The following is a 27701-nucleotide window of genomic DNA, read 5'->3' as shown; positions in this document are numbered from 1 at the left end:
GCTCACAGCACCTTCGATGTATTCTCTGGGACACTGGGGCCACATTAATTTTTGTGTGTGTGTGATGTCCATCCCATGTGCAAATTAGCATTACAAGTACCCTAATCTGTCTTGTGTGAGGGTGTCCTTTCCCATGGGGATACACATGCTACTATAGCTTTTTATTATTTAAAACTCTGCTAACTCAGGGTTTTTCTTTCACTAACTTTACATGACATTTGTTAGTGGCACGTGATAGGAGAAGTTGATACAGCTGGAAAGATTCTAAAACAATTTCTTGTTGGAAAGAAGGTGGAAAGAAAGAAAAATAATTTAAGAAAACACTCAAACAGTTGCTCATAAATCAGTTAGTCAAAATAAATAATTTTCTGCATCTGTATCAGCTGAGAGACAAGGAAGGATATTTTAATCCTCATCTTTATCAAAATCTTGTTTGCCTAACTCTTATAGGGACTCTGATTCTGAAAAGCTTTCAGCTAGGGGAGGGTTCTAATTAACTGTATGGCAGTTTAAAGTGATGTTTTAGACTTCTGAAGCATGTATTTCTAATTCTACTGAGTAATATTTTTTCCTGCACTTCTAGAATAAAGAATGCATGTTGATTTTTTTCAGAATACCAGCAACGATAAGATTAATTCCAAATGTTTTACTTTATAGTAAAATGTACTTACGTGCTCTCATGACTCTCTTGGAAACTGAAATAGATGGAACTAAGGCACGTTTGTAGGGTGTCCTGCAGATCTTTTCTATATAAGATGTTTTTCACCTTCCTCCATACAGTGTGCTGTGGAACCTACCCAGAAAACCTGTGGCTGTCCATGACAGTTAGGGACATCCATCTGACAACCCCTTCCAGCAGGTAGCTGGAGCTTCACTGCTTGCTGGCACTATGTAAGCAGCAAGTCCATCATCATTATGACCAAAAATGAAAGAATCTGGCTCAAAAAGGTTGCTGATTAGGACATAATTATAACTTAAGAGTAAGGTACACAGTCTGTGAATTCTGAAGAAACAATTTCTCTGTTTTGTGGTTTAGCATTACACGCAAGTTTTTGCTCTTTTAAATGAGATTATGGTTTATTTAGCTTTGGTTTTCAGACATCAAAGGATGCCTGTCTCCATAGGTGGTCTCTATCCTTGTGCATGGGCAGTTCCTGCTCCTGACAGCTGGCACAGGCTGCACTGCCTGCCAAGACCTGAGGTATCAACATGCACATCCCAGCAAAGAGATCATCCTGTACTTCCCACCAGTTGTTAGTGCAGATACAGACAAAGTAATAATCTACTAATGCAAGTGAACCAAGTTAGATCCTTGTGCACAAAGTCTTCATTTTATCCCGTTGAAACTTACTATCTCTTTGCTCCAAGTTTAATCTGAAAGAAGCTGCAGGAGAAATTGCAGTAATCCTCTCACAATACTGAGGGGGAGCATTAAGAAGGTAGTGAAAAATAGCAGGAACATGTGTCCATGTCATCTCCTGCAGCATTGCTATCCATTATTTACATCAATCCTGTGGCGTCTAGAGAAGAGCATAACTGATTTTAAAATATTCTTGAATTTCAGATTTCTGCCGTTTTCGTCATACCATAAAAATGATGAAAAGTATGAGCCATTACTTCATAGGTCAGGCAAATATGGCCAAGAAGCTTATGGAACTAAACATTTCAGAGAAGTGTGTCCTAAGAAGTGGATAGCAGACAAGGTAAGTCACTGCAAAAATCAAGGATTTATTTACTTTTTTAGATTGCTATTTTATTAGAACTAAGTGAATTTCAGTATGATCCAGAGATCATGGAATCCAATGGGATTCTTTCTAGCATGTTATAAAATCGCATAGTTAGAGCTGTGATGAGATGTCAGATTTCCTTGACTCTCTGGTAAATCCAGTTTGAGGAAATTCAACACCTTAGGTCCTACAAGATCAGGATTTAAGACCCTGATTAAGTAAAGCTTCAGTTATATGCATTTTGCTAAGTTTCATTCTGTTTGTATTGCCTTTTCTGATTTAAGAGAGGTTGTATATTTACTCTTGCACATTAAGATAAACTTTCAAGAAATTATAGCAAAAACTGATAAAAGCAACACAATACTTTACTGCTTAAATTTTTTGGAAAAATCTTAAAACTAGTGAATAGCTGTTTTTTATTTTAAGATCACCTCATTAAATTGCCTGCTTTGTCAGGAGCATCTCATAAATTTCTGGTTTTGTAGTGTTGCCTGAGGTAATTTTTCTCAGTACATGAGTTTGTGTAGTGTTTTCATTACTTCTATTTGTATTAGCTATCTTAATCACATTAAAATTTCTGAGTACAGAAAAGATAATGGACTTTGGCTCTGTGCTGCACTCTCTATCAATATAGTTAGGGGACTGGAGCATTTTTTGTAGGAGGAGAGGATGAGACAGCTAGAGCAGTTCAGTCTGAAGACAAGAAGGCACAGGGGAGATATTACTAAGGTGCATAAACACCTGATAGAAGTGAAGGAAGAATAGGCAGCCAAACTTCTCTCAGATTCTGTAGCGTGCAGTGACAGGACAAGAGTCGATGAACTCAAGGGAAGCTCATGAAACTCCATCTGAACACAAGAAAACACTTTTGTTTTCCTTCTTTTTCTGTGAGGGTGACAGAGGACAGGCACAGGTTGCCCAAAGAGGTTGTAGAATCTCTGTCCTTGGATATACCCATGGTCTAGGCAACCTGCTCTAGCTGAGCACAGGGGTTGTAGGGGTGATCTCAGGAGATCTCTTCCTACCTAAAAAATTCTGGGATTTTGTAAGATATGATAAATTACTTCCCTGAAATCAGGTTAACCTTTGTAAATATACAGCAAGTTCCAAGGCACCTTAGTTTGAGAAGAAGCATTTTTAAAAGATATTTTCCTCAAAACTTCAAGCTTTAAAAATGAGCTCAGAGTAAAATTTTGGTATTTCAACATGCATTAATTATATCTCCTTACAAATAAAACATTAACAATCAAACAAAAAGGTCTGAATTTGTCTTTCAAAAGCAATGAGTGGAAGATATGACTGGCTGAAGTCCCACAGCATAAGTATGATATACAGAAAGGACCTAAATGTCTTATTTCTGGTACTTATCTTGTCCTGTAAAGACTTGGTTTTCCAGTTCTTAGCAGTTCTTGCTCAGGCTCAGATGATGATATCAAAAATCTAAGGATATTTATACTGTATATCGTATCACACATATATAAACTATGGGTTTAGCTGAAAAAAACTCACTTTACTTGTGATCTTGGATAATTATCAGCCTAAATCTCTGGAGGTGAATAGCTGTATACATTAACCCAACATGACACAGAGCCTTCCAACCCCAATTCTAAATCAATATGAAGCTTCCATTAGGAGCCGCTTACCCCAACAGAGAGATAAGAGGAGAAAAGGGCCATTTATGACATATCTACTGCTTTAATGGGTCATTATCATCAGGAAAAAAAAACAAAAAGAACCACAAAACCTTAAGCTCCTCACTGCAATTTAATGGAAAAAGGCCTGTAGGCAGGTGTGAGGTCATAATTTCATAACTGTTAAATTTGATAGAACTCTGTCACTTTCTCATTTCTAAGCTCTATGAAAACTTTGAATATAGCAGTGCTATGAACAAAATTATCCTGCTCTAATAAATCACAAGACTAAAGGGTGTGTAACAAAATATTAGAAAAAAAAAATCAGATTTTTGCTTAATAGTTTGTCTGCTGAACACAACACTCCTTTGAGTCGCCCATGAGGTTGTATCTCTGTGGATGCAACTTCTATTACAACATGAATGGCTGATAACACTGCCATGATCTCAACTGAGTTTCTGACAGTCTTATGCTAAACAAATTCAGTGTACTGTTGCTGGTAAGACTGTGTAAGTCCTTTCAAGGAGTCAGGTCAGTGGTCAGTGGATCAGTGACCCCTCTGAGCTGCTGAGGTATTATTTGATGTTAGCTGATACTAGCTGGCTTTTTTTCATATTATGTATAAAAAAGTTTCCTTGTGTGTGTGTGCACGAGTATGTCCTAGTTGTATTTTCCTGAGGTTTTCATATGTTTATTACTATGCAATTTAATTCAAGTCACAAAAAGATTAGTATGTAAATTATATAATTACTTTAGAAGCAAAATGAACAACAATGAAAAATATTACCTTGTTACATTTCTTCTGGAAAATGAACGGGTATTAGCATAGACTTCCTCTAAACATAATAATTACCATATCTATGTGAGGAAAAGTTAATAGTTCGTTTTTCATCTAGTTATAATCTGAAAATTTTTATCTCACTCTGTTTACATTTCAAAGAAGTTTGAGTTAAGGGAAAAAGTGTTCTGTTCTAATTCTTCATTATAAACAAACAAGGAAGGGAAATACTATACCTTTAGTGAAACTGAACCTAGTCAGTTTGCTCAGTAAATCAGTATAAAACATAAAAATGCTTACACATTTTACATTATATATCTGAATACATTGGAATGCCTTTGATAGAATTTATGTGAGAAGTTTCAATATAAAAAATTTACTAGTCACTAGGAATTTAATATACAATGATAGGTTCCAATGTAGATGGACAGTCAAGGGATCAAATACACTAACTATAGCCTTTCAGCTGTCAAAACACTCACATATGTTCATATTTGCTGAGGCAGAAATGATAGCTTACAGTCTTTAATCTGTATTGGAATTAGTTTGCATATGCATTTTAGAAAACTGACTTTAATGACAGCATTTAATGTTTTCTTATTCGTAAAATTCAGGAAGTGATAGTTTAAGATGTTCCATTCTGATAGAATCTTCCCTCTGATGCCTTATTATAGGTGAATTACTGTACAACTGAACCACGGTTTCATTATTTGCACAGGCATTTTGGCCCTAAACAGGATTTTATTATCTACAACGCATAAAAATACCCAGGACTGCAAAGAATCAATTTAGAGAACCTAAGCATATTGCACAGAACATAAAGTTGACCTTTACCGTCTACAGCTTTTGGAATGGAGTGGGATGTGGAACACATCGTAGGTTTAATGTGGCACAACGCTGTCTGCAGAAACTTGGGTGGGACTGTGACTGCCTGCCCATTGCACCCAATGATTGAATCTGCTGTCACCAGCATCCTGATAATAATGAACATTCAGCTTAACGACCGTGATTATGATTATCATAATTGATGTGCAAGTGCAGTGTGTGGGGATCATTACAGCTGAACTGTACAGCAGAGAAACATGCCTTAGTTATAGATAATTTTACTTTTATGCATTGATTGAGATAAAATATGCCTTTCAAGTTCAACGGGCCAGCTTGATATAATTTTAGTAAGATTTCTACATGTATGAATTGATGTTCATGAGCTTCCTGCAAAACAGTCATTCTAGCTGTTTGTTTTGAGTTGTTTCATTCCATTAATAATGGGAAATAATTAAATAATTAGATGTTGTCTAGTGGAAATCACTTATAGAGTACTGCCAGTGTTAATCAAATATCAACATCAAATAATTATGATTATCATGGCCTTGCCTGGGCTAAGAAAAATAGCCCTTCTGATTCACCACCAACACAATTCTACTTTTGGTGGAGCAGTAGAAATAGGGCTGTGGTCAACCCTGCTGGCATTTTCACACTGTACTGTGTAGCCATTAGAGCAGGCAATAGTTGTTCCATCTATAAATTATATCACTTCCATCTTTGTCACCAGAGGCAGAGAATTACAGGCTCAGATTCAGCCAGTGTAGATAAAGGCACAATTAACAGCTTCAGTCGATTTTGTTGAGCAGTGATTGCCTTCAACTGCGATTGCACGAAGTTGCAGAAGTAGTTAATTAAATCATGACACATATAACAGATAAACACAAATATGAGTGTATATTTCAAGCCAGAGTTTATATAAAGAATGTTACATTATAAGTATAATGAAAAATATATAGTTCCATTGCTTTACACCAGGCATAAATTTGGCTCTTTGTCCAAGAACTGACAGATTTTCAATCTGGGTTAATAGAGAAAACAGATGATGGAAAAAATTCTTGTAGAGAGGGAAAGTGATTTTTTCTGTTTGAAAATTAGTTTTATCTCTTGTAGGGCCACCACATACAACAGTCATGGCTAGTGGATGATGTCATTATGAGGCAGAATTTTTGATACACTATTTGTGCTTTCCCATCCCTGACTATACTGAAATTTACTTAAATTCCACCCCAACTCCATTTTTGTAACGTTCTAGTGATTTGACTTTAGAATAGGTATAATCTGTGTGAAGCTTTAATTTTTTTCTTGCTCAGACTGTGACTTCATTTTTGTTAAACAATTTGATTGTTTTCATTTTAATTGGGAAAAAAGATTATCCAAGAACATTTTTTAGTACAGTGTAATACTGGCTAATGAACGTGCATCTGAACTGTCAGCTTTATTACCTTTTAAAACTTTAAAGGCCATATTTACCAGTGTGCTTTGTGACAGAAGTTACTAATGTGCATGAGAAGAGCTAGCACATATTTTGAATATCAGATTCCTAGTTCCCCAATCCAAAGTCAGTGTGTTCTCGCAGGCAATGCAGAGCTTACACAATGTGGCAGCCAGAAGGGAATTATTAGACGAGCTGTAAGGGTTTGCTTGTTCCAGCACCGGTTTCCTCATGAGCCATGTCAGGGATAATAAGGGCTGTTGCCAAAGTGGGATGCAGTCCAGCGATCCCCGGCCAATGACGTGGCTCCTGTATGGTTATTACTGCTGGCATGACTTGATGTATCTACTCAGATGCTTCAAATGGACCCTTAGTTTGAGTTATCAACTATCTGCTTCCAACAAAGCACTGCTTTCTCTCACTTTTTTTGCTATCCTGAGTCCTGCATCAAACCAAATCATTTAAATCCAAGGATCTGCTCCTACAACAATACATCCTGTACTATTCACAAAAACTCTGTTTTTTGTACCCTGCAACACATATTTTCTGCTCTCAGAAGAACCAGTTGGAATCAGAATGCTGCTGCATCTTCACATGAAAATCAACCAGAGTGATTCCCTGCCTCCACACAGGGTGATTCCCACAGCAGCATTACTCTTCAGAGCTATGAGCTCCTTGGAGCTCAGGTGTTTGGCTACCTGGTTAGACAGTACAGAAAAAGAGCAATGTTGCCCAATTTAATATCACAGAACAACTTAATAAGCAGGTGGTCTCTGAAACTGGGTAACAAAAAGTATCTTTAAGTCACTTTTGCAACTTCTACTTCTGATCTCTTTCTCTATTTTTCAGTAAATGTCATAATGTACTGTAGCGAAGGAAAGGTATTAAGGAAAGCAGGAGTGTGCCACGTCCAAAAAATGGGAACGCCAAACATTACCTCTCATTCACAGGACTAGAATGAAATATCTCTTATTATAAGATGCACCCATTCAGTCTTCCAGGAAAGCAAATGACAATTCCAACTATTGACAATTTTTAATGATCTTTCTGGGTTCTTTATGACTGTGTCTTAATTACAGCAATACACTTTGTTATGAAGATCGCTTTCAGTGCTCCCACTGGAAAGGTTCTTGAGCTGTATATTGTTTCCTTTGAGAAATCCTTAAGATCACCACTGTTGAGTTGCCTTGGAAAAATGCTATGCTTGATATACGATTATTGAGGATTATTAAACATAAGTGAGATTTCAAATTATTTTCTTAGTTGTAGAAAGAGGGTAAACACCATGAAGCAAATTAAAAAACATGCAAAATGTATCCTTGGCTACTGTTTATCTAAGTGGAGAAAAGAATCTGTGGATAACTGGAAGGCTGAAAAAACTTTCTAGTGGAGGTTAGTGATGAGTTACAGGGTCTGATTTTGAAGGAATGCTACAAAGTAATGTCTGAGAAGAGTCAAACTATTCAATTATTTGCATAAGAAGAGATACTGTCACCACTACTCAAATCAAATCCATTCTAGTGGTTATTTGTAAGGGTTTGTGGGCAACTAGTCGAATATTTTATAAAACCTGATTTTCAGGTCTGTAATTTCTCAGCGGGAAAATGCAGTCCCTTGATGATGATCCAAGGCTTTGAAGAATAAATTGATTCGAAAGAGAAAATTAGATGGCACTTATTATACTGTCTAACTAGCAATCCCGTGTCATTTGTCTGCTGGATGATAAATGTCTTGCTTTGCCTATCTTCCTCATTTAATAATGTAACTTGCATCTTAGTGGTATAGAAGAAAACCTTGCTTTTTTAGTAAGAGTTAACTTTAACCAGTATTTCTCTGAGGGAGATGTATATATGTTTAAGCTTTCTAAATAGTGCCCATTGTACACATTGCTTAAACATTTTAAAGCATCTTATTTAATCAGAAACACTTTCAAAATAGAGTATCTTGCCCAATTTCTTCAGTACATGCTTAGAGTACATTACAGTAACTTGTGGCACAGTTTTAAATTGGAAAAAAAATCAGTTAATCTAGAAACAGTAGATACTGGAGTTACACCTAATTTATTTTGTTTATGTTAGTTTTAGGCATTGACTATTTTGATATGATTTTCTTTGTTGGAATTCAAAATCCATACACTAAACCAGGAAATCCCTGGCCTTGCCTAGTCAGTTTTGGATAGGCTATTCAGTATTCTTGGAATTAAGTAGAATTTTTTATATGTATGTCAAACATAATGTATTTCAACTCAATTCAATTTGCCACAATATTGAATTAAAAAGGCTATATTTTGAAGTCACTTGAAATTCTTTATGGAACTTATCTGCAAAAGCAAGCTACTTACTATTTGATAATACTCACCAAGACCTTGTTTGTGCTTGTTAAATAGAGTTGAAATCAAAGTAACCGAAAGCTTTTCACAATCCTCTGAGAATTACATGGGCCATACAACTGTTGAAACCTGCAGGTTTGAGAGCTGGTCCTGAGCCCTAGCATACTTGAGATATATCCATGGAGTTAGGCTAATTGGCATCAGGTAAGGATCTGGCCCGTAATGAATATCATCAATATGTAAATACATGCCATTCAGACAGAATGTTCTAGGAAAAATGGTGCTACCTATTTTCTCAGAAAAATAGACTTTTTTAATCTCGTCTTTAAATGTGCATTGCTGGTGAGTTTGCAAAATTGAGGTCTAAGATCAGAGACACATATTTTGATGACTTTCTTGCAACAGATACACTTAGAACTACAGACTTGTATCTTGAAATGATGTCTGAGATAGAGATTTTGTTACACTGACTCATTATGATTGTATAGTTTTATAATTTAAATGCTAATAATACCTATAGGTGTTCTGGAAGAATTTTAAGATATTATGCCAGGTATGAGCCCAAGTTGAAAGAAAGGCTGTAAGTTTGGGGGGTGTTTTGTTTGTTTTGATGCTCACTCCAGAGAGCAAATGTACATTATTCTCAGAGCTTCATTGCAGAAAAATTAATTTCAGAGAAACTTACATTCCTTGAATAGGAAAAACCTCAGTAAAAGCTTTGTGCAGTTATGTTGGAGTGAATGAGACATGGAAAGTAGTACAGACTGCTTGTTGTCTTAATGGTTTGACATAAGTTTCTACTACTTCTTTCTTTAAAATTTATATTATGAATCAATTCTGAACTCATTTGACCCATTTTAAATCACGTTATGATATTCACTTTGGAATACAGTACACTGTTTATTCATTTAATGCAATGAAGAGCTGGTCTCAACATGCCCTTTACAAACTCAGGATAAAAGGATGTTCCACCATGATATACTATATTATTTCTTCTCTTACAGTTTTTGTTGATCTCAGCATAATACTTTAGAGAAACTGAAAGGCATATCCACATAAGGAGTGTTTTTATGAGTAGCTGTATTGCCATGTGTTAATGTTCTAGAATAAAAGGTATGGAATTATTCAGGACTAACCTTTGCACTTCAAATTCAGACTTCACTTCCATATAAATAACTTTACAAGCTTTGATGAGTTAATGTATAGTGGTAACCACACCTCAGGTAGAGGGGATAGGGTATAAAGACTGAAGCACACAGTACCAGTTTCACAACTCCATTGGTTTTGTTTCTCATAACGAGACTATTTGAGAAGGAATTTACATTTTGACTGCAATAATAGGAACTAATAACATTCCTGGCTTGTAGCTTTGAGACATGTCAGGATTTCTCACCTGTAGTCATATGAAGGAATGGCAGCATATGTGGTAAGTGCTTATCATTGCCAACCAAACACCCTGCTCTTTTAAAGAATAACTTGTTAGGTATGAGAGTCTCAAACGCAGGGGGGGAAAAAGGAAAAAGAGAAACAATAAAACATTGCACATTAACAGACTTTGTACACTAATGCAAAGCTGCTTGATTGAGCAGTGTAGTGTCAACCATGTCTTTCTTCTAATGCTAAAAGTAATGCACATAGACAGAGTGACAATCAGAGTACAGCCTCCCATCAGCTGTAATTAATCTTTTAGTTAACAGAGACTAGAAAAGCTTCTCATCAGCCTCTTCTGAAGTCTGAGGCACCCTGTTTTTTGATGTTTGCATTCTGAGTAAAATTGTCCCCACCAGTTCTAACAAATTGAAACACCAGGCTAATTATGGCAGCTAATGAAGTGTGTGGAATGGTCACAGCTTGTCGTGAAACTGTTCCTTCAGCTCAGATTAGAGTTTCATCAATCACTTTTTTAAACTGATCCAGAATTGCTTCTGCCCAGTGCTTGGCATTTTTAATGCTGTTTCTGTAATTGGTTTTTTCCCCAAAGCTTAGGCTATTTTTTGAAATATTACATTCTCAGGACAGGACTTACAAACTCCAGTTTATAAAAAAACATTTCATTATTGCCTCTATCAGCTGATCAAGTGCTAGAAAGCTAATAAAAGAAGCAGAAATATAAAATTTGATATATTGTTTTTAATCCAGCTAAAGGTAGCAATAAAGCATATACACATATATGTATAGTAATCATTATTACTGTGGGCTGGATGTACACTGCAATCTCATGAGACATGGTTTGTGGGCTGGATGGTTTAAATCCCACTGAAAGACCTAAATGAAATGAATGACTTCGTCTTAGTTTATTTCCTAGTGGATTGTGGTCTTCCATATATCACTCAAAGAGTTTGACATGATTTGTAGTTTTTGCAGATGCCCAAGCCTTTGGCAAAAGGAAGACCAAAATGTGTTGCTATTTAAAGAATTTCCACACTTCAGTTCAAATCTGAAGTCCTCAGAGAAGTATGGGAAACTTTACAGTATAACTTGTATTGCTACTACACTGTCAATGAATAAATTAGCATATAAAACATTGTAAAAATTCCCAGTTCCTCTTCATTTATAAGATATAATCATACTCAGCTATACATTGAAAGTTCTGTATAGACATTAAAGGTGTAGATGTTAAAGTCTCAGGCTAAATTCTTTCCTCAATGTGGCCAACAGAGTGTTGAATTTAGTTCAGAAGTTGTCCAACTGAAAAATGAAATAAACTTTTGCTTATGGACTACCATAGAATATTGCAGCACAAGTTGTTGCATTTAGTATATACATAACATGTATTCATATCAGAACCAATGCAGCATGGTTTTAGTTTTTGAATTAGTCAGCAATCTATTTTTAAAATTTGTGCTAGTACATGTAATCCATATAATTTTTCTGAACAGTGTTGAATCTGAAACAATGTTTGGCTATAAATACCAGCTGTTCTTTTCCCCAAAGCTTCTAATCAGCAGGTTTGTCAGAACTGACTTTGTGCCAATGCCAAAACAAATCTGTGGCACCTGAGTGAGTAATCACTGTAGCTGAAGCTATTCCTGAACTGTATCGAAGAACTGGCAGATTTACACAGAAGAAAAAGTGCCATTGAAAACATGACATATAAAGAAGATATGTTATCATGTATGTGTAAAGACAGAAAAAATAGCAATAGGTATTAGTCTAAAAGCTTTTGTTCCTTTTTTATTGATAATTGAGAACACTTGTAAACACTGAATGGGAGATGAGTAGTTTCTCTAGTGTCAGCCCCATCTGCAAAGTAAGCTGCCTGCAAAATTAGAAAATATTCCTGTTTGATCATTTTTGTCTCTTCTGAAGGTAGCATATATTTCTGGCAGAGGAAAGCTGGTTTTCTCTTTAGCTTTCATCAGTGCCAGGGGACATTGCTGACTCATGTTTAGCCAGCTGCCCACAAGGACCACCAGGTCCTCCTCTGCAGAGCTGCTGCCCAGCCCGTCAGTCTCCAGCCTGCTTTGCTTCTGGGGCGAATCTTTGCCATTCCTCCAGCCTGTCTGCATCACTCTGAGTGATAGCCCCTGAGTGTCTCCATGGTACCCATTACTTTGGTGTTCTCCAGGAACCTGAGCAGAGTGCCTTCCATCTCCACCTCCAGGTCTCTAAGGAAGATATTAAGATAGGCCCCAAGACAGCCTGTGAGGAAATATGTTGGTACCCAGGTTCCAGTTAGACGAGAAGCCATTCATTGCTACCTTTTGAACCTGAGACTCCAGGCAGCTATTACATCTATTAGTCTGCACATCTAGACTATAATTTACCAACTTGGTTGAAAGGATTCTCTGGGACATTGTGTTGAAAGCCTTGTTAAAGCTCAGCCAGACAGCAGCATCCACAATTCTCCTTTGATCTATGTATCTAGTCATTTCATCACAAAAAGCAACCAGGTTAGAAAGTGTCATCCAGAACCATGTGAAACCAGATGATATCTAACTGGAGTACTGGTTTTGCTGCATATCAGAAGCCAAATAAGATAAAAAATATTTTCACTTGAGGATTTAAACTCCGATTTTTTCCTCCTTGACTCCTGGTGGCAAGATTTTGGCAACTTAGAGAGACTTGCAACTTGATCTTGGCAGGTTAAACATTTTCTGGCTTTAGTCTTGCAGGTTAAAAGTGGTTCTGAGCTTGTCTTGGCAGTGAGCACTTGGCACTGGCTTATTTTCAGCTGGAAAGAGAATGTGGTAGTTGAACAGATTAGACAATGAAGGGGCAGCTTACAAATGGCATAAGTCAGGATGTTTATCCCTAGGTGCAGTAGTTTCTCATGCAAATCCTGTTGCTAGCAGAGTGTGTGTGATGGGCGGGACAAGAAGTTGGTTTAAAAATACAAGCACTGTGGTAAAAATATGTCCTTTATTTTTTTCATCAGATGCTTTTTAAGTCTGTGTTTTTCTGTACACAGGAATGCAGTGTTAGGCATAGTTCCACCTCAGATTTAATAACTTCTTTAAAGGGTTGTATATTTCTCATTAGAGTGTTTTCATTCTTGACAATGTTATTTATACATCTTAAATAGATTAAGATGAACTCCTACTCCCCTCTTCAAAAATATTTGGTTAAAATACACTCTAAGAGGTAGGCATTTGCATGACAATAGCAAATAAACATCTCTTGGGATTCTGAATACTTACTGAACTATTTCAACTGCACATTTGTTTTTTAGCCCAGATTCAGTAAAGTTCAAGGGTATCCAAGTATGAAATAGCTTGCGGAGAAATTCACATTGGTTTCTTAATTTAATTTACTTGTAAAAAAAAGGCTACATAGTTGAAAAAATAGAGTATTATCTTTGGCAATTTTGGTTCATATACAGACATTCAGAATAGAATTTGGGTGATGTTTCATAACATTGCCTAAAGTATGGTACAGCATGCACTGTAACTTTGTGTGGCAAACTATACTTGTAATATTGATACCAACTCTGAACAGGTCTAAAAATACCTGAAAAGTGTCTACATCAGGGTGACTTATTCTTCTTCGGTAGGTGAGCTTTACACACATAAAGAAATTAATTAACTGAACAGTTACTTATAAGGGAGAATGTATTTCTTCCTAAAGCATTGCAAAGCTAGTCCATGTTTGAGAGGAAGGACCAGACAGTGCCTGGCTTGCAGATCATTAATAAATGGAATAAATGAATGTAGAGGTTACAGCTGGGAATTCCACCCTTCCTTCCCCTTGGGCAACAACAATGACTGCAGGGTACTAAGTAAATGTAACAAATGCAAATTTGGACCACAAATCTTCATTGCTGGTTATATTACACATGACAAAAAGGATAGCCTAGTTTCAGATCCCAGGTTAATTTTACAGAGGCAACACTTACAGGAAAAAGTAATTTACTGGACCAAATCCTTGCCCTTTTTTTTCCCTTTGTCCTTACTTGCACAAAACTTCCATCAAAGCCCAGAGATAATTTGCCTTTGCTTGTGAGAAAGGACAGTAAGGGTTGACACATTTGTAATCCTTAATGAACACAGCGATCACAGAATATCTTACTAGTTTAGGAATAGTTGTGCTTACCTTGTACAATGGCTCAAACTATTGCATTCTGAAGAGCAACATTATTTTCTGTCATGTCATAGCTTCATTTGTGCAGCTATGAAAGGGGATACACTTTTGTTCCTTTGTCCAAACTGCTACTAACCATGCAGGAGCTAAAATAGGCTCTTTTCAAGCCTAGAACTACCTTGCACAGGTGATGACAAGTGGTTTTAGAACTTGATTTTTGTCAGTTGTCTCCAACTATCTCCAAAACACAAATTAGCACAATTTAGCTGCTGAGCTATGAAAGGAAACTTCAGTGAGCACAGATTAGTAGCAGAACACTTCTCCAAATACTACAGAAAGGGAGGAATGGAGTTATAATTTCCATGTTAGGCTGTCCCAGGGGAGCACACATCGCTGTGCTGCTCATACTTGACACATCACACAGAAAATATCTAAAACTATGTGATTATCAAGTCAGTGCTTTTTCAAACTCATAAGCCATCATTAGAAATCTTTCGTAACTTCTAGCAAGCTCTGTTTGAGTTTGGTTTCCTCATTTTTAATTCATAAAAGATAAAACATGTAAGAGTCAGTGATAGTTATAAATATCCATGAAAAATTAAGTGTAAAAATAATGAAATGTTTGTTACATAAATTAAGTAACAATTAATGTTTTCTCTTTCTGTTTGGAAGATAGGATATTAAAATAGTGTTGTTAAATTTCCTACTGTGAACATAATTTCCTGATTCTTTTCTACAACACATTATCATAATGTCAATAAAAGACTAAAACTAACAAATAGAAAGAAACTTGCCTGATGTATGCGTAACACAGAAGGTTATAAAGTTGTCTTTTATGATGGCTGTACAATATAATTTTATTTTAAGATCTAATAGCAAGTTGATTCAAAGGGTAAGACTTACAAAGTCATTAAAGCAAGTAGAAAATTGCCTTCTACCATAGTCACCCAGTCTTTTTAAATCAAAGAGTTTTATTGTTGGTGGTGATGCTTGCATTTGCAGGAGGTAATTGGGGAATGAGTTAGACATCACACTCAGAGTCCTCAAGCTTGTCAACAAGAACCATAAAATTCACTTGAAAAAAAGAAAAGTCAGTTTAGAAGGCAAATTGCAGAGAATAGAGGGAAACAGAATCATAATGTTTTGACCTCTGCTGTGTCTATCCACAATATGGAGAAGCTACTAAAATATCCTGTGCTTCCATGAAAACTTTATTGCTCCTACCAGAAAGAACAAAATGTAGAGGTTTTCAAATGGGTAGCAGTAGTAGACAGTTGAAGGAGGAGGTACATGTTGGTTCCTTCTCCTCCTCTGCATTGTGCTGGTCAGCTGAATAGAGAAAGGTGCAATTCTACCCCCTTCATCACAGCAGTGGTCCCTTGTCAGCTGTGGGGCAGGGAACTCTGATTAGGCATGCTTTTCCCTGGAAGTCAATACTTCTGTGCTGACACAATGAGATCCAGTCCCTGAGGCATGATCCAGGCTTTTGTTATTATCTCTTATGGGCTGGTTGACCCAATTGGTTTACACATTAGCTTTTCAATTTTATAGCCTTAAGTCATGGAAGACCTCTTCCTAGGTGTTGGTTTTTTTCTCCACAGCAGAAAGTAAAATTGGCAGTCTGTGCCCACCAGACACAAAAACAGAGTTATGCCAAACAACTGTGTCCTGAACTTTATGGCTAATTAGCTGTTGAAGCTGTGCCCAAGAAATAGGTTCTGTTGCCCATGGGAAGAAGTGTGAAGTCACTATTAATGTCCCAGCTCATATCTCTTAGTAAGTCTTATGAGCAGTGCTGCTTAAAGAGACTAAATGTACAACAGGGAATTAAAAATTATAGTACCCCTTTCACTGACTGAAATATTGTAAACTTGTTACACTGGGGCCAGGATTGGTGTCAATGTACTTTGTGTGAAAAGTGCAATAGAAGCATTAGTATTTGACAGCCCTGGTTGAAATAAGTGAAATTAATGGAGCTCTTTTCATATACGACAAGGCCATGGCACCCCTTTCATGCTGCTTACAGACAGAGAAAAGTCAATACTTTTTTATTACTTGATGCTGACCTACATTTTGCACTACAAGTGCCAGGCCCACTAATTGGTTTCAGTTGTGAGAAAAGTTTGCCCCAAAGAAACACTGGAGCAGATAAATCAATCTTTTTTAGGGTAGCTTAGTAGGTTTTGAGCACTTGAAATGACATTTGTGTTGTATTGACAGAATGGGTTGTTACACTCATTTTGTCATGTCAGAAGGCCCTGTACTAGTTGGAAGTATTGTTAACCAGTATTGATAAATTTGCTGAGAATAAAAGTTAGCTGGATCAACATTTTACTTGTCTAAAAGCTTGCTGTTTCTGGTTTGCTTCCTTGTTAGAGACTTCTGTGGCTATTAAAAGGTCAGGAGGCTTACTATGACAGCTCAATTTAAGACTCTAATTTCACTATTACAAGCATTAGGATCATAGGAAACACTTAAATATGACCACTTAGTGTTAAACAGGTGGGGTTGTGGAGTATAGCTCTACAGTGACACTTGGCAGTACTGCCTGGTTTCCAAAGGAGTTGTGCATGTGGGATGTTTCCTGGCTTTGTGGGAAAGCTAGATTGCTCAGTGGCTTACCCTACACTAAGAACGTACCTGCTGCAGGGACATATGTGCAGAATTTCCCACTGCATCCTCTAAAGTCTTGGTGTCCACCTGTGGGGTATTGGTTTCAGAGTATTGTTTCCTGGTTTTACTACTCAGTAGCATGAAGATAGAATTATGATTCCAGCAGCTGTGCTCATTTTTCAGTTATTTCTTCTGCCATTAATTCTTAACAGAATTTATGTTTAGAATGGGTGTTTTATATAGAGAAGAACGGAAGAGACCTAATTCACTACAGGAGCAACAGATACAATTCCAGCACTACAAAAGAATTTTTCTGAGGTCCAAACTTTTCATGGATTGTTGACCTTTCTCACAGCACATGGTGCCATGGTTGCCATAATGCATTTATACATTGTCTTTAGTATTTTTAGATAGACTCAGAAAAGGACTCTGAATATCTGCTCTGAATATCTGCTATTGATGGAATACTTTACATTACAGAGAATACTTTTCATTATACAATCTATATTTGACACTTCTGCACATGTTGCTTCTACTCACCTATGAAGGAAATCTATATTCGCACAACCTAACACAACTTTAACCTCCATTTATGCAACCAAATCCCTGCTTATTCAGCAAACCCAAATTTTGTCATTACAGAGAAAGAAAAGACTATGCTATACTATAAATCAGATAATGTGAGTTTATTGTATGCTTATTGTTCCAAGTTTATCACATGCATAACAGCTTCATAATTATTATGGACTTCAGAGATTTGATATATGAAATTACCTGAAGTGTGTGTGCAGAAGCTGAGGATAAATGGTAATAATAGTGCTCTCTGCCTTACAATCTGTGAGTAGATACGCTACTGCTGTTTGTCTATTCTTGCTTTGGTCTGAGGCAGCTGACTTTCTACTTCATTACATTTCCAAGAAGATACTCAATTGTAATTCCTATCTCATTTTGAGCTACATTTTTATATTACAGGATATTGTAGAGTACTCTCAAAATTGCTTGGAGAGAAACACTGTTAGTACAAATTTGTTTCTAGAATATCACAGAAGGCATTTTCAAAGGCCTCCAAACCAATATGAAGGTCTACAAGGTCTTGTTCATTTGCCAGCATTTGTACGTGATCTGTATTTATGTAAGTCTGCATAGTCAGATGAAAAATGTCTTTGGAATTTGCTTTAATAACATTCCAAATATAGACTATGTAACCATTTGGCAAGTCTCATTATGACATCAGAGTGCTGATTGAGACAAATCTTTGGTGGCTTTATGCCACCTTTTTTGACTCCATTGTTTCGAGCTGATGAGCTCACAAGCTCAAGTAGTCAAATGTATTGAAAGGGTCCATAGGTTTTGTTAAGCTCTGTCAGTTGAACTTGAGTCACTTAAAATTTACTAGAGTGAAAGGAGTCAAAGCTGGACAAGTTTAAAAAGGAAGCATTACAAACAACTTTGTTTGGGAATTTAAAAGTAGGTTGCAGTACTGAGAATTACAGGTCTCGGATGCTGAGAATTATATGACATGATTTAAGAATGCATTGTGGAAAAATTCCATAAAGCTCAGCTCCATGCTCCCGTGATCCTGAGAGTGCAAAACTATAGGGTCAAGCTCACCAATATGTGTGAATTCATACTGGTAAGCCTATTCATTCCAGCTACCAACAGTGAGGAACTGATGGTGAAACTAATTTTGAAGAAGCTAGTTTTTCTCCACTCACAACCTATGTTCTTCAAAAGGATTATTTACATAACTTCATAACTTCTATGCCATGTAGCAAATAGCTTAAATTCAATATGATTCCTATCAGAATCAATGAGCAGTGCATTGCTGGACTTCCCTGCATGTTTTGAGTTGTCGTTTCACCATCACATTAGATGGACGTGAGAACCTGGCTTCCAATTCCTTTCCCTTTATGCTGCTACAATGGTACAGTAACACAGACTCTCTTCATTTCTGTGAGGTAGATCTTGCAAGGCCAGGTGGTGTTTTCAGGCCTTACTTTATCTCTCTGTCGAAATCTGGTTAAAATCTTTATCTTCAAATACAGAAACAACAGAAACAATATCTTTTTCCTAAAAACATATTTATATTTTATATTAATTCTAGCATAACATTTATCTAGTATACATTCTTAACTTCTTTGATTAATGTAACTCTAAAGTCAGCATGCTTTTATTTATCCATCAGACTCTGTAATGTTTCCTAAATGTGGTCAAACATAACTGCTGTCGTCATAATCAGAGCCAGTTGTTTAAATGCTCAGTTGTGAGCATCTAGTGGAATAGTTTTAAATAACAAGATAAACAGTACAGCTGCCAAACCAAAGTAATCTTACACTGCGGGGGCGTGTGGCACAGAAAATTTCCTCTTTGTCATTTTGATTTGAGTTTGAAGCTGGACCTGGGCTTAGTTCCAGCTCAAAAACACTGTTCACTTCAAAGGCTCCTAAATCGTCCCAAGGAGGTAATTTTGGCAGCCAATTGTTTTTGTTTGGCCAGGAATCCTAATAGCAAAAGCCGTCTGCTCCAGCAAATGAAGATCTCTATAATGCTCAGCCTTCCCATTCCTGATTTTATCCTGATATGGGGGGTGCACAGGTTTCACTGGTTTCCCTGTCTCACCCAACGTTCACCACTTGTTAAACTGTTCACGATTTGTTAAGCTCTACGTAACTGTCCTGCGCATTAATTAATAAGAGACTTCCTATGTTAAAAATAATGGATATCGTGTTCTGCTCTGAATTACTGCTTAATCCTAAATTATTGCCGGATTATCTGCTTGCTTTCTCAGCAACTAAAGCTGGTTTGTTGATTTTTCCATTCCCATGAACAGAATTAGTCTGGTTAATTTACTGAATTAAATATAACTAGCTTCACTTTAGAAGAAAACCATTTGCAGTTGTGTTGGAGATACTATAATATTTATTATAATAATTATATGGACAACTTTTCCTGCAGTAAGAAGGTGCTTGTGATGCTGAACAGACACTGAAAATTAGAATATTGTGCCATGCTTAAAGTTTAATATGAAAATAAGCAAGTAGGCTGTTTCTGTTGAATAAGAAATTGGCCAGTCAAAGGCATAGAGAAAGATTAAAAAGTAAATCTTGTGAATCATTTAAGAATGGAATAGTACTCACTTTCACACCACACACAGATTATTTAATTTTGAGTGTATATCTGCCTTGCTATTTTAAGATTTATGCACCAGAATTTTGGAGGAATCATAGTTAACAAATTTAGTTATGAGATGTAAGAAATGATATGGTTCCATTTTGGCAACGTGCAATGCAGATGAAATGCAGGTGGGACCAGTCAGTGTTTGCATGATGTTTACTAGAATTCAGAGGTGCTCTGTTCGTAGAGATGCAGCTGAACTGTTGTTTGTGAAGCAGCTAAATCAAAATTGTCCAGGGAGTGATAATTCTGTTTCATGTCATTAAAAAAAAAAAAAAATAAATAAAATTATTCTCTTTTTAAGAGAAAATGAAGCCTTTCAAATTGGGAAATGAGTTGAAAAGATAAAACTTCACTTTCATTCACTCATGGCCTCAGACATCCCATGAAGATGTTTCAATTCCATCCACTTCTGCAGAGCTACTTGTTGGCAATAGAAAACAGTACAAAGTATTCAGAGCGACTTCTTAAAAATGAACCATCAAATCCTAAAAAGCTGAGAGTTCATCTGTGGCATGTTACTTTCTAAAAGTAAAAACCATTTTAATGTAAACCAAGTGTTTTCTATTGTTATACTATCCTCAGTATTTCAGGTTCAGAGAAAATAATTTTATTAGGAATGCTGTAATACCTTGATCCTAAATACCATGGACTTGCTAATAATTTACCAGGAGTATTTATTAGTAAGTAGACAAATAAAATAAAGTTTACAACACTTAGTTTGTTTTACTTTCTCGTTTGTTGGCTGAATTGACATTGTACTCTTAAGGCATAGTTTCATTTGTGTTTCCCTTATTCAATTTAGATTTTTAAGCATTTGCATTTAAAAAATTAAATGTAATAAGTAAGAACTTTTCCTGGGAAAAACACATGTTCAGGGATCACCCTGCTTCTCCTAATCAATTTGTAGCCACTAATATTTACGTAATATATATTAATTTTTTTTTACCATTTCTTATGGAGCTGGTTTAGTATCCATATTTCAAAGTTAAGCAAGGTAGAAAAGTTAAAATATAGCAGGGCTGTTGTGCTTTCCTTAACCTGCCTGGTTGCCAGGGAGGAGAATAAACTTTTGTTTACCATGATTTGCCAAAGGCTCTAAAATCTAGTTTCTAGAGCAGGAAATTTCTGCAGTTCTTATAGTGGCTGAGAGTTTAAAATACATATTTTCTTGCAATTAAAAATGCTTGTGCTCCTCTTCAAGGTAATATTCATATAATGTAAAAATGTATATTTAATATTCACTGTTTTGCATAATTTACATTCTATCTTACATAATAAAATGTAACTAGAAGACAATATTTAGAACTCTGAAATACCTTAAAAAAAAGGCAAACCCATTTAAGCCTAACATCATTTTTTTGTCTCTCTTCTCTCTAGGACTTTGAAACACTGTTTTCATCGATTGCTCTCTTTGAAAAGTTTGGAAAAACTTACTCCAGCACTGGGCAAATAGTGTAGTTGTCCTGGAAACTACAAACTATAAGACACATGAAAAGTAGTCAATAAATGTATTTCAGCAAATATACAGCAGCATGTTGACTGAATGTCCCATAAAATACACCTTTTGTGATTTGTACTGTGTCTGAAGTAATGTTAAGTGATTTTGCTTGATATTTAGGCAATATGGCTTCCAAGATTTATCAAAAAATATTTATTTTTTAAAAAAATTTATCTTAAGAAAATTATTTCTGCTATATTTTATTTAGTATTAACAACTTAGGATACAAAACCAGAGTCATCAAATAAAATACTCAGAATCACATTTCTTTATTACACATTTGTAAGTGAGGTTAACTCTAAAAAAGAAAAAAAGTTTAGAAATTTATATCTCTTTTTTTTCTCACAACTATAAACATATCTGGTTCATCAGGGTTGTTCATCATCTTCAGTCTTGTTGGGTATCCTTAACCAATCTGTGACTTCAGAAGTGCAGGATAGGCATCTACATGGAAGATAAAATACTATTTAAAATCCTGTTAGCATTTCTGTGGGTGAAAGAATTTCAGTCTTGGAAAAAAAAAGAGTTCTGAAAACATATATACCTTATTACTGGATCAGTTTTTCTATTTCCACTTAATTTCCTTTATCACTACCTGTGCATTTACTCCTAGTCCCGTATGCTGTGAGTACATAATCGTGTGATGCTTGGTCAGAAGAACACATTTGATGACACAAAACTGATACTTGTTTTCTCTGTCCATTAGCAAGCAGTCCTGCCAAATATTGAGTATCCTCAGAGCCCATCCACTTCAAAAGGCTCAAGGAATTCAGCATCATGGGAAGATCTCAGCATATCTAAAGATCAAACTATAAGCTGATTCTTAAAATCATGTGAGTGAATTTTTACAGGAGTTTTATGCTGAGTTTTCTATGATACCATATTTGCTTTTCATATCATTTGACTATATTTGAATCAAATATATCTGTTTATCTGTTATTTAGTGGTAGGCTTTTTATTACTAGTTTTTTTCATTTGATTCTTCTGGCCCCTATAAATGTGAAGAAAACCTCAATATCTGCTTGTATCAATACTTTCTGAACCTGGTCTAGTGGAAAGTGTGCCTGCTCATGGCATGGAGGTTGGAACTGGATGATCTTTAAGGTCCCTTGCAACCTCAGCCATCCTATGATTCTATAAACTAGGAGTCACAAATTTCCCTTCTCTAGGTTTTTGCCTGTCAAGCTATCTGAAAAAGTTTTACTGCTACCACACACCATAGTAAAAGCCCTTCCAACTCCATTCCAGCAGGTTGCAACAGCAGACACTGGGCTTTACTGGTATTACTTTACGGAGTTTGTTGTTTTGAAGCTTTAAAAAGTTTATTTGTATTAAGAAAAATTAAGTCTGGAAAGTGGGAAGCAGCCACCCCAGCTGCTGAGTTTCCCAGATAAGATTTAATCTGATCCAATGTATCAGAGTGCTTTAGTTGTTCCTGGAAGGGATTGAACATGAGACACTTGTGCAAAACTGTTGATGAATAAAGATGGCACAGTAATTTTTATATGTGAGAGCTATCTATTTGATTGCTCCAGCTTTAAGGTAGTTCATTACAGTAATTCACCCTGTGTTGCCTCTTTAACTTCCTACCACAGTTTCCCATCAGTCCGATTAGAAATGGCAATGCCTTTATCAGATTAATCTTTCTTTCTCTTTCTTCCTTTCAGTATCTCTGACCCCAGGACAAAGCAAAGCCTCCCACTCAGCCCGTACTGCAGGGTGGTAGTGCTCATAGCTGTGGGTCCAGAGCACAGAAGGAGGTTACACACTTCCAATGGGAATTGTTTGATACACAGACACCTTTCCTCCTCTTACCAAAAAAATACCAAAGCTTTTCTGTTTCTATGTAGATAACCAGAAACATTCTTACACAAAAACCAGGTCTGTTTACTTTATTAGATAAATAAGCATCCACAAAACTAATAAAGTAGCAAACGTATTACCTGTGAGGTTTGGATTTTGGGCATCTTTTGCAAATTGTATTTCACAGGGAACCCAATTTTCTTTATCTGGAGTTCAAACAGAATTTATGTCATTCATGAGCACATAGCATCCAAACTATTTTGTGTGGCCACAGTATAATCCCGGAATCCTTTTATTTCTCATTAAGTATATCCATCACTTTCTCATTTACATTTAGACAAACTATTTAATAATTATTCTAGAGGGGCCATTTTGTTTTGCTGTCTTGCTTAAATCAAAATGTTTTACAGTTTTAACTAAAGCCAGTTAAAGCTAAAATTTTGATATTTCTATTCACTGCAGTAATATAATGAACAAGATAGGAAGAATTTTGATGATGTCCTTATGTAACCAACTGTCTATCAGTATAAATACTGATAGTGTAAGTGGTTTTACTTTACTCCTGTATAACTTTCTTACTGATATAGTTTCCCCTTCTGTTTTAATTATCAAATTGCTTTTTCGAGTATATTTGAATAATGTTTTTTTTAACATTTTGTATACTCTGGGTTTTCCTTATTAATAAAATTGTTGGTTTATAACATGCTATGTACTTCAGAGAAGACATTTCTTTCTTATAGGAGATGTTAAAATCTATTCTCACAGTACAAAATCTTAACACACAGAATGACACCAGAAAATGAGCTGAAAATTTGTAAGGACCTCCTGGACCTTGATGACCCTGCAAGACTTGTAGCCTCTTAGAAATGTAGTTTACTATGACATTTAGCAAAACTCTCACAGCAGTACCTGAAAATCAAGAAGAATCACTGTGATGGTAGGGAATTTGACAAATATCAGTCTTCAGAAAAAGAGGAATGTATTGAATGTATTTCAGTTAATTGTAGTTTAACAAATGTGAATAGTAAAGCATCCATAGCCAAACTACAGCAAAGGACCGGATTGCTGCTCTCTGCAATAACAAAATAGGGCCTTCAGCATGCAGCAAGACAAGAATGGCCCTTGCTTTTCAGCAGAAGAAAAGTAGTTTTTGTAATTTGAACTGCTTTAGTTTACATGTGCAGAGGAAAAAAAATACTGTTTAGATTTTTCCTGCTGCATGTCTGCAGAGGCTTAACAACACCTTTAGAAAACAGCACATACTGGGAAGAACCCATCCTCCCAGTGCACTACCAGAGCATCTCATGGTGTGTCACTTACATATTTTTGTCTTACATACAAAAAGCCTGGAACCTAATACCTTGATGCCCACCTATATCTGAGCAATTTTTATAGATCATAGACCTTAATAATAATGATGTTTGGTTTGTATCAGATGCACTGGCCTCTACATGCCAGGTGCTGAGGGTTCAAAGCTGCTTTGCACCTCTTTGCTAAAGACCAATGATCTTTGGATTCAACCACTTGTGGGGATGGCAGTGCTCGTAGAAAGATGCAGGCAAAGGCATTAAAAGGAAAGAGCTATGTGCAAAAATTGGCTCACAACCTGTCTCATCCTGAGAAGCTTCAGGTATATTAGAAAATGTCTGGTAACATCTATTCTTACCAAAACTATCTGCTGTTGCTCAGTGGATTAAAGATCCTTCAGTATTGCTGCCCAATAGTTTTTTTGACTGCTACATAGCTGATGTAGTAAACACAGCAAAATTTCTTAATTTAGGTAATTTAAGAACTGCCTTCTGGGCTGATCCAAGATGTTCTCAACACTTGTGAGGGAAAACATTTAGCTTGCAATGCCCTCTAGAGGCAGATTTGCCATAGTAGTGGTGGTGCCTGCAGATACGCTCTTCACTTTTCTGGTCCTGTACTGGAGCTTTCAAGAAACAGGTTTGGAGTTTTTTCTTCTTTTTTTTTCTTCTTCTTTTTTTTTTTTTTTTTTTTTTTTTTTTTTTTTTTTTTTGTAGTTATCCACATGTCACATTTCTATAGGAGCAGAGATCTAGAAATTTTAGGTGTTCTGCAACTGATCTAGATGCCTCATTCTGGACTTGTACTGCAGGGGCTTTCAAATGAGATGGGGCCATATTTAAACTGCAAAGCAACATGGTGATGCTTGCAAACAATAATGGAGTTTTACACATCAGTGCTTGAAATTGAATAAGACTCTGAAAACATGCAAATTAAAAATATTTCTAGCAGCTTACTGTTATTCCAAAGGCTCTGTTTGCCACAAGCCTTCCATAAACCCATGGCTCTCAGTTGAATGAATTTAGAAGTTCTGCTTAGTCAAATGATGTTCTCTGTCTTTTCCTGGCAGCCATGGGCTCCTATACGCAGAATAGCAGAGAGTGAAAAGCAAAAGAGGAGCATAATTTGTTAATATCAAAATCTGGGTTGTCCCATACTAAAGTAGAAACACTACAAGGGAGTCACATCCATGTAATCTGAAACAGAATTTGCCCCTTGAAGCTTTTATTTGTCTTCATTCATAGAAGGTTTTTTGGGATGAATTTTCTTTCACTAGTTGACAAAGCTTTCTGGTAGGCCTGGAAAAATGTCAGCAAAGAGGCTTGGGCAATGCTGGCTTGGCTTCATATTTTACATCTTTTAATAGTTCAGCTCATTAATGAGAAAATCATCTGGCTTCTGGCACAATCAGATGCAGTCACTTATCAGTACATTGAGTTCAGTTTATAGTACTCCGATTCATATTCATGATCAGAGGATGCAGTGGAGCAATTCATTTGTGCACTGCTGCATTAAGCAATCACTGCCAAAATGTGACATATTGAGAGTTTGCATTAAACTGCTTCCTTTGAGCATCTTTGAGTAAAGAAAATCCCAAGTGCAGAAATCTGTTGAGATAAATCACTCAGCCACTTCAAGAAAATTGTTGAGATTCTATGTATATAACAGTTAAAAAAAATCCATTTACTGGTGCTATTGTATGTGTGACATGGTCACATCCTCAAATACAAGTTTAGATTATTATAACAGCTAATAACATGTACAAACTAGATCAGAATTATCCCAAACTGAACCCTCTTTTTCACCCTTAATTTATTTATGCTGTCTAATGAAAGTTAAGGTTGTTCTTGTTTTGGCTGAAGATATTCAACAATGTCAAAACCCCAGCCTTTTACATTCTGTATGTCATGGTACAAATAAGGGGCACTTGTAGTTGCAGTCTGGACAAGCTCACAATGACTCAGTTTTTAGGAAGGGACAGTGCTAATAAATTTGAGAGAGATGCATCTTGTGTACTGTTGTGAGAAGAAGGTGAGGCTAGGTTTAGTCACCTTCTCACTTATTCAAAGTTTGTAGCATGGGATGGTGGTGATTCCTTGTCCACATTCTTCATTTGATTCCGTCAGATCATTTTCTACTGTCAACCTTTGTCATCTTTTCTTCAGGTTTATAAAGTCTGAGCTACTCAGTGGTAGGAAAAGAAAGAAAGAGAGAAAGAAAGAGAGAAAGAAAGACAAAAGAAAGAAAAGAAAGAAAGAAAAGAACGAAAGAAAGCAAGCAAGAAAGAAAGAAAAAGAAAGCAAGCTAGAGCTGTAAGTCTGTGCTCATTCATACATGAGCAAAACAGGTGCTAAATTTCCTCTGAATGTGCCCTTAATGTAGCTTCTCTGGCTTGAGTAGGATTGTTCTTGGTTTTTCTCATTGGTATTTTGATCAAAATCTGGGCCAGTGAATCACTGCTAAGAGGAGAAAATTCACATAATATGTAAAAAAAAAAATGAAATGGGCTGCTTATACTTTATGTTTTTGTAGCAATAATAATCTCACCTATTCCTAGTAATCACCTGTGTTTCAGCACTGACCAAACAGTCACTGACATGGGTCTCACTTCAGTTCAGAAGGCATTTGTTGGCTCCATGTTTCCTGTTTTTCAAATCCATGTAGGTGAGATTCTTGTGTACCTGCTAGGAATCATTCACCCCCATGGTTTTCTTTCTTTGAGCTTTGCTTTTATCCTCCCACTGGATCCATTTCCCCTGCATCCTAGGATACTTTTACTATATGCTAATAGTGGCATAAAAAGTCTTCAATGGAAATTAGTTGAAGATCAATTGGGAGTAAAAAGCTCAAATCTTTAAAATATTTGTTTGCAATATTTCTCTCCCTCTTAAGATCCTGCATCTCCTCCACCACCAAGTGTTGCCATCTGCAGATGAGAGGAGAATTGGTTTGCCATCAATCTTTCGCTCTAGGCAGCAGAGCAAATGGAGTATTCTGAAGCAGTCTGTGTGGCTCTTAAACAAAACCCGGACATTTATTTGAATCAGAAGGGTCCTTCTG

The 27701-nt window shown here is 36.3% G+C and overlaps 1 protein-coding gene across 1 annotated transcript in view; it reads left to right on the top strand.

Moving 5' to 3' along the window:
- Positions 1 to 23993, top strand: part of SPATA17 (spermatogenesis associated 17) — an 88185-nt gene extending 64192 nt beyond the window's left edge. The window contains exons 9-10 of the mRNA XM_039569321.1: positions 1565 to 1703; positions 21410 to 23993. Of these exons, the coding sequence (XP_039425255.1) occupies positions 1565 to 1703; positions 21410 to 21490 (220 nt within the window). The 3' untranslated portion in view covers positions 21491 to 23993. The remainder of the gene's footprint in view (positions 1 to 1564; positions 1704 to 21409) is intronic.
- The last annotated feature ends 3708 nt before the right edge of the window (positions 23994 to 27701 follow it).

This window comes from Corvus cornix, chromosome 3, assembly GCF_000738735.6.
Source record: "Corvus cornix cornix isolate S_Up_H32 chromosome 3, ASM73873v5, whole genome shotgun sequence".
NCBI classification, from domain to species: domain Eukaryota; kingdom Metazoa; phylum Chordata; class Aves; order Passeriformes; family Corvidae; genus Corvus; species Corvus cornix.
The sequence above is the reverse complement of the archived record's forward strand: the minus strand, read 5'-3'. Positions and strand labels throughout refer to the sequence as shown.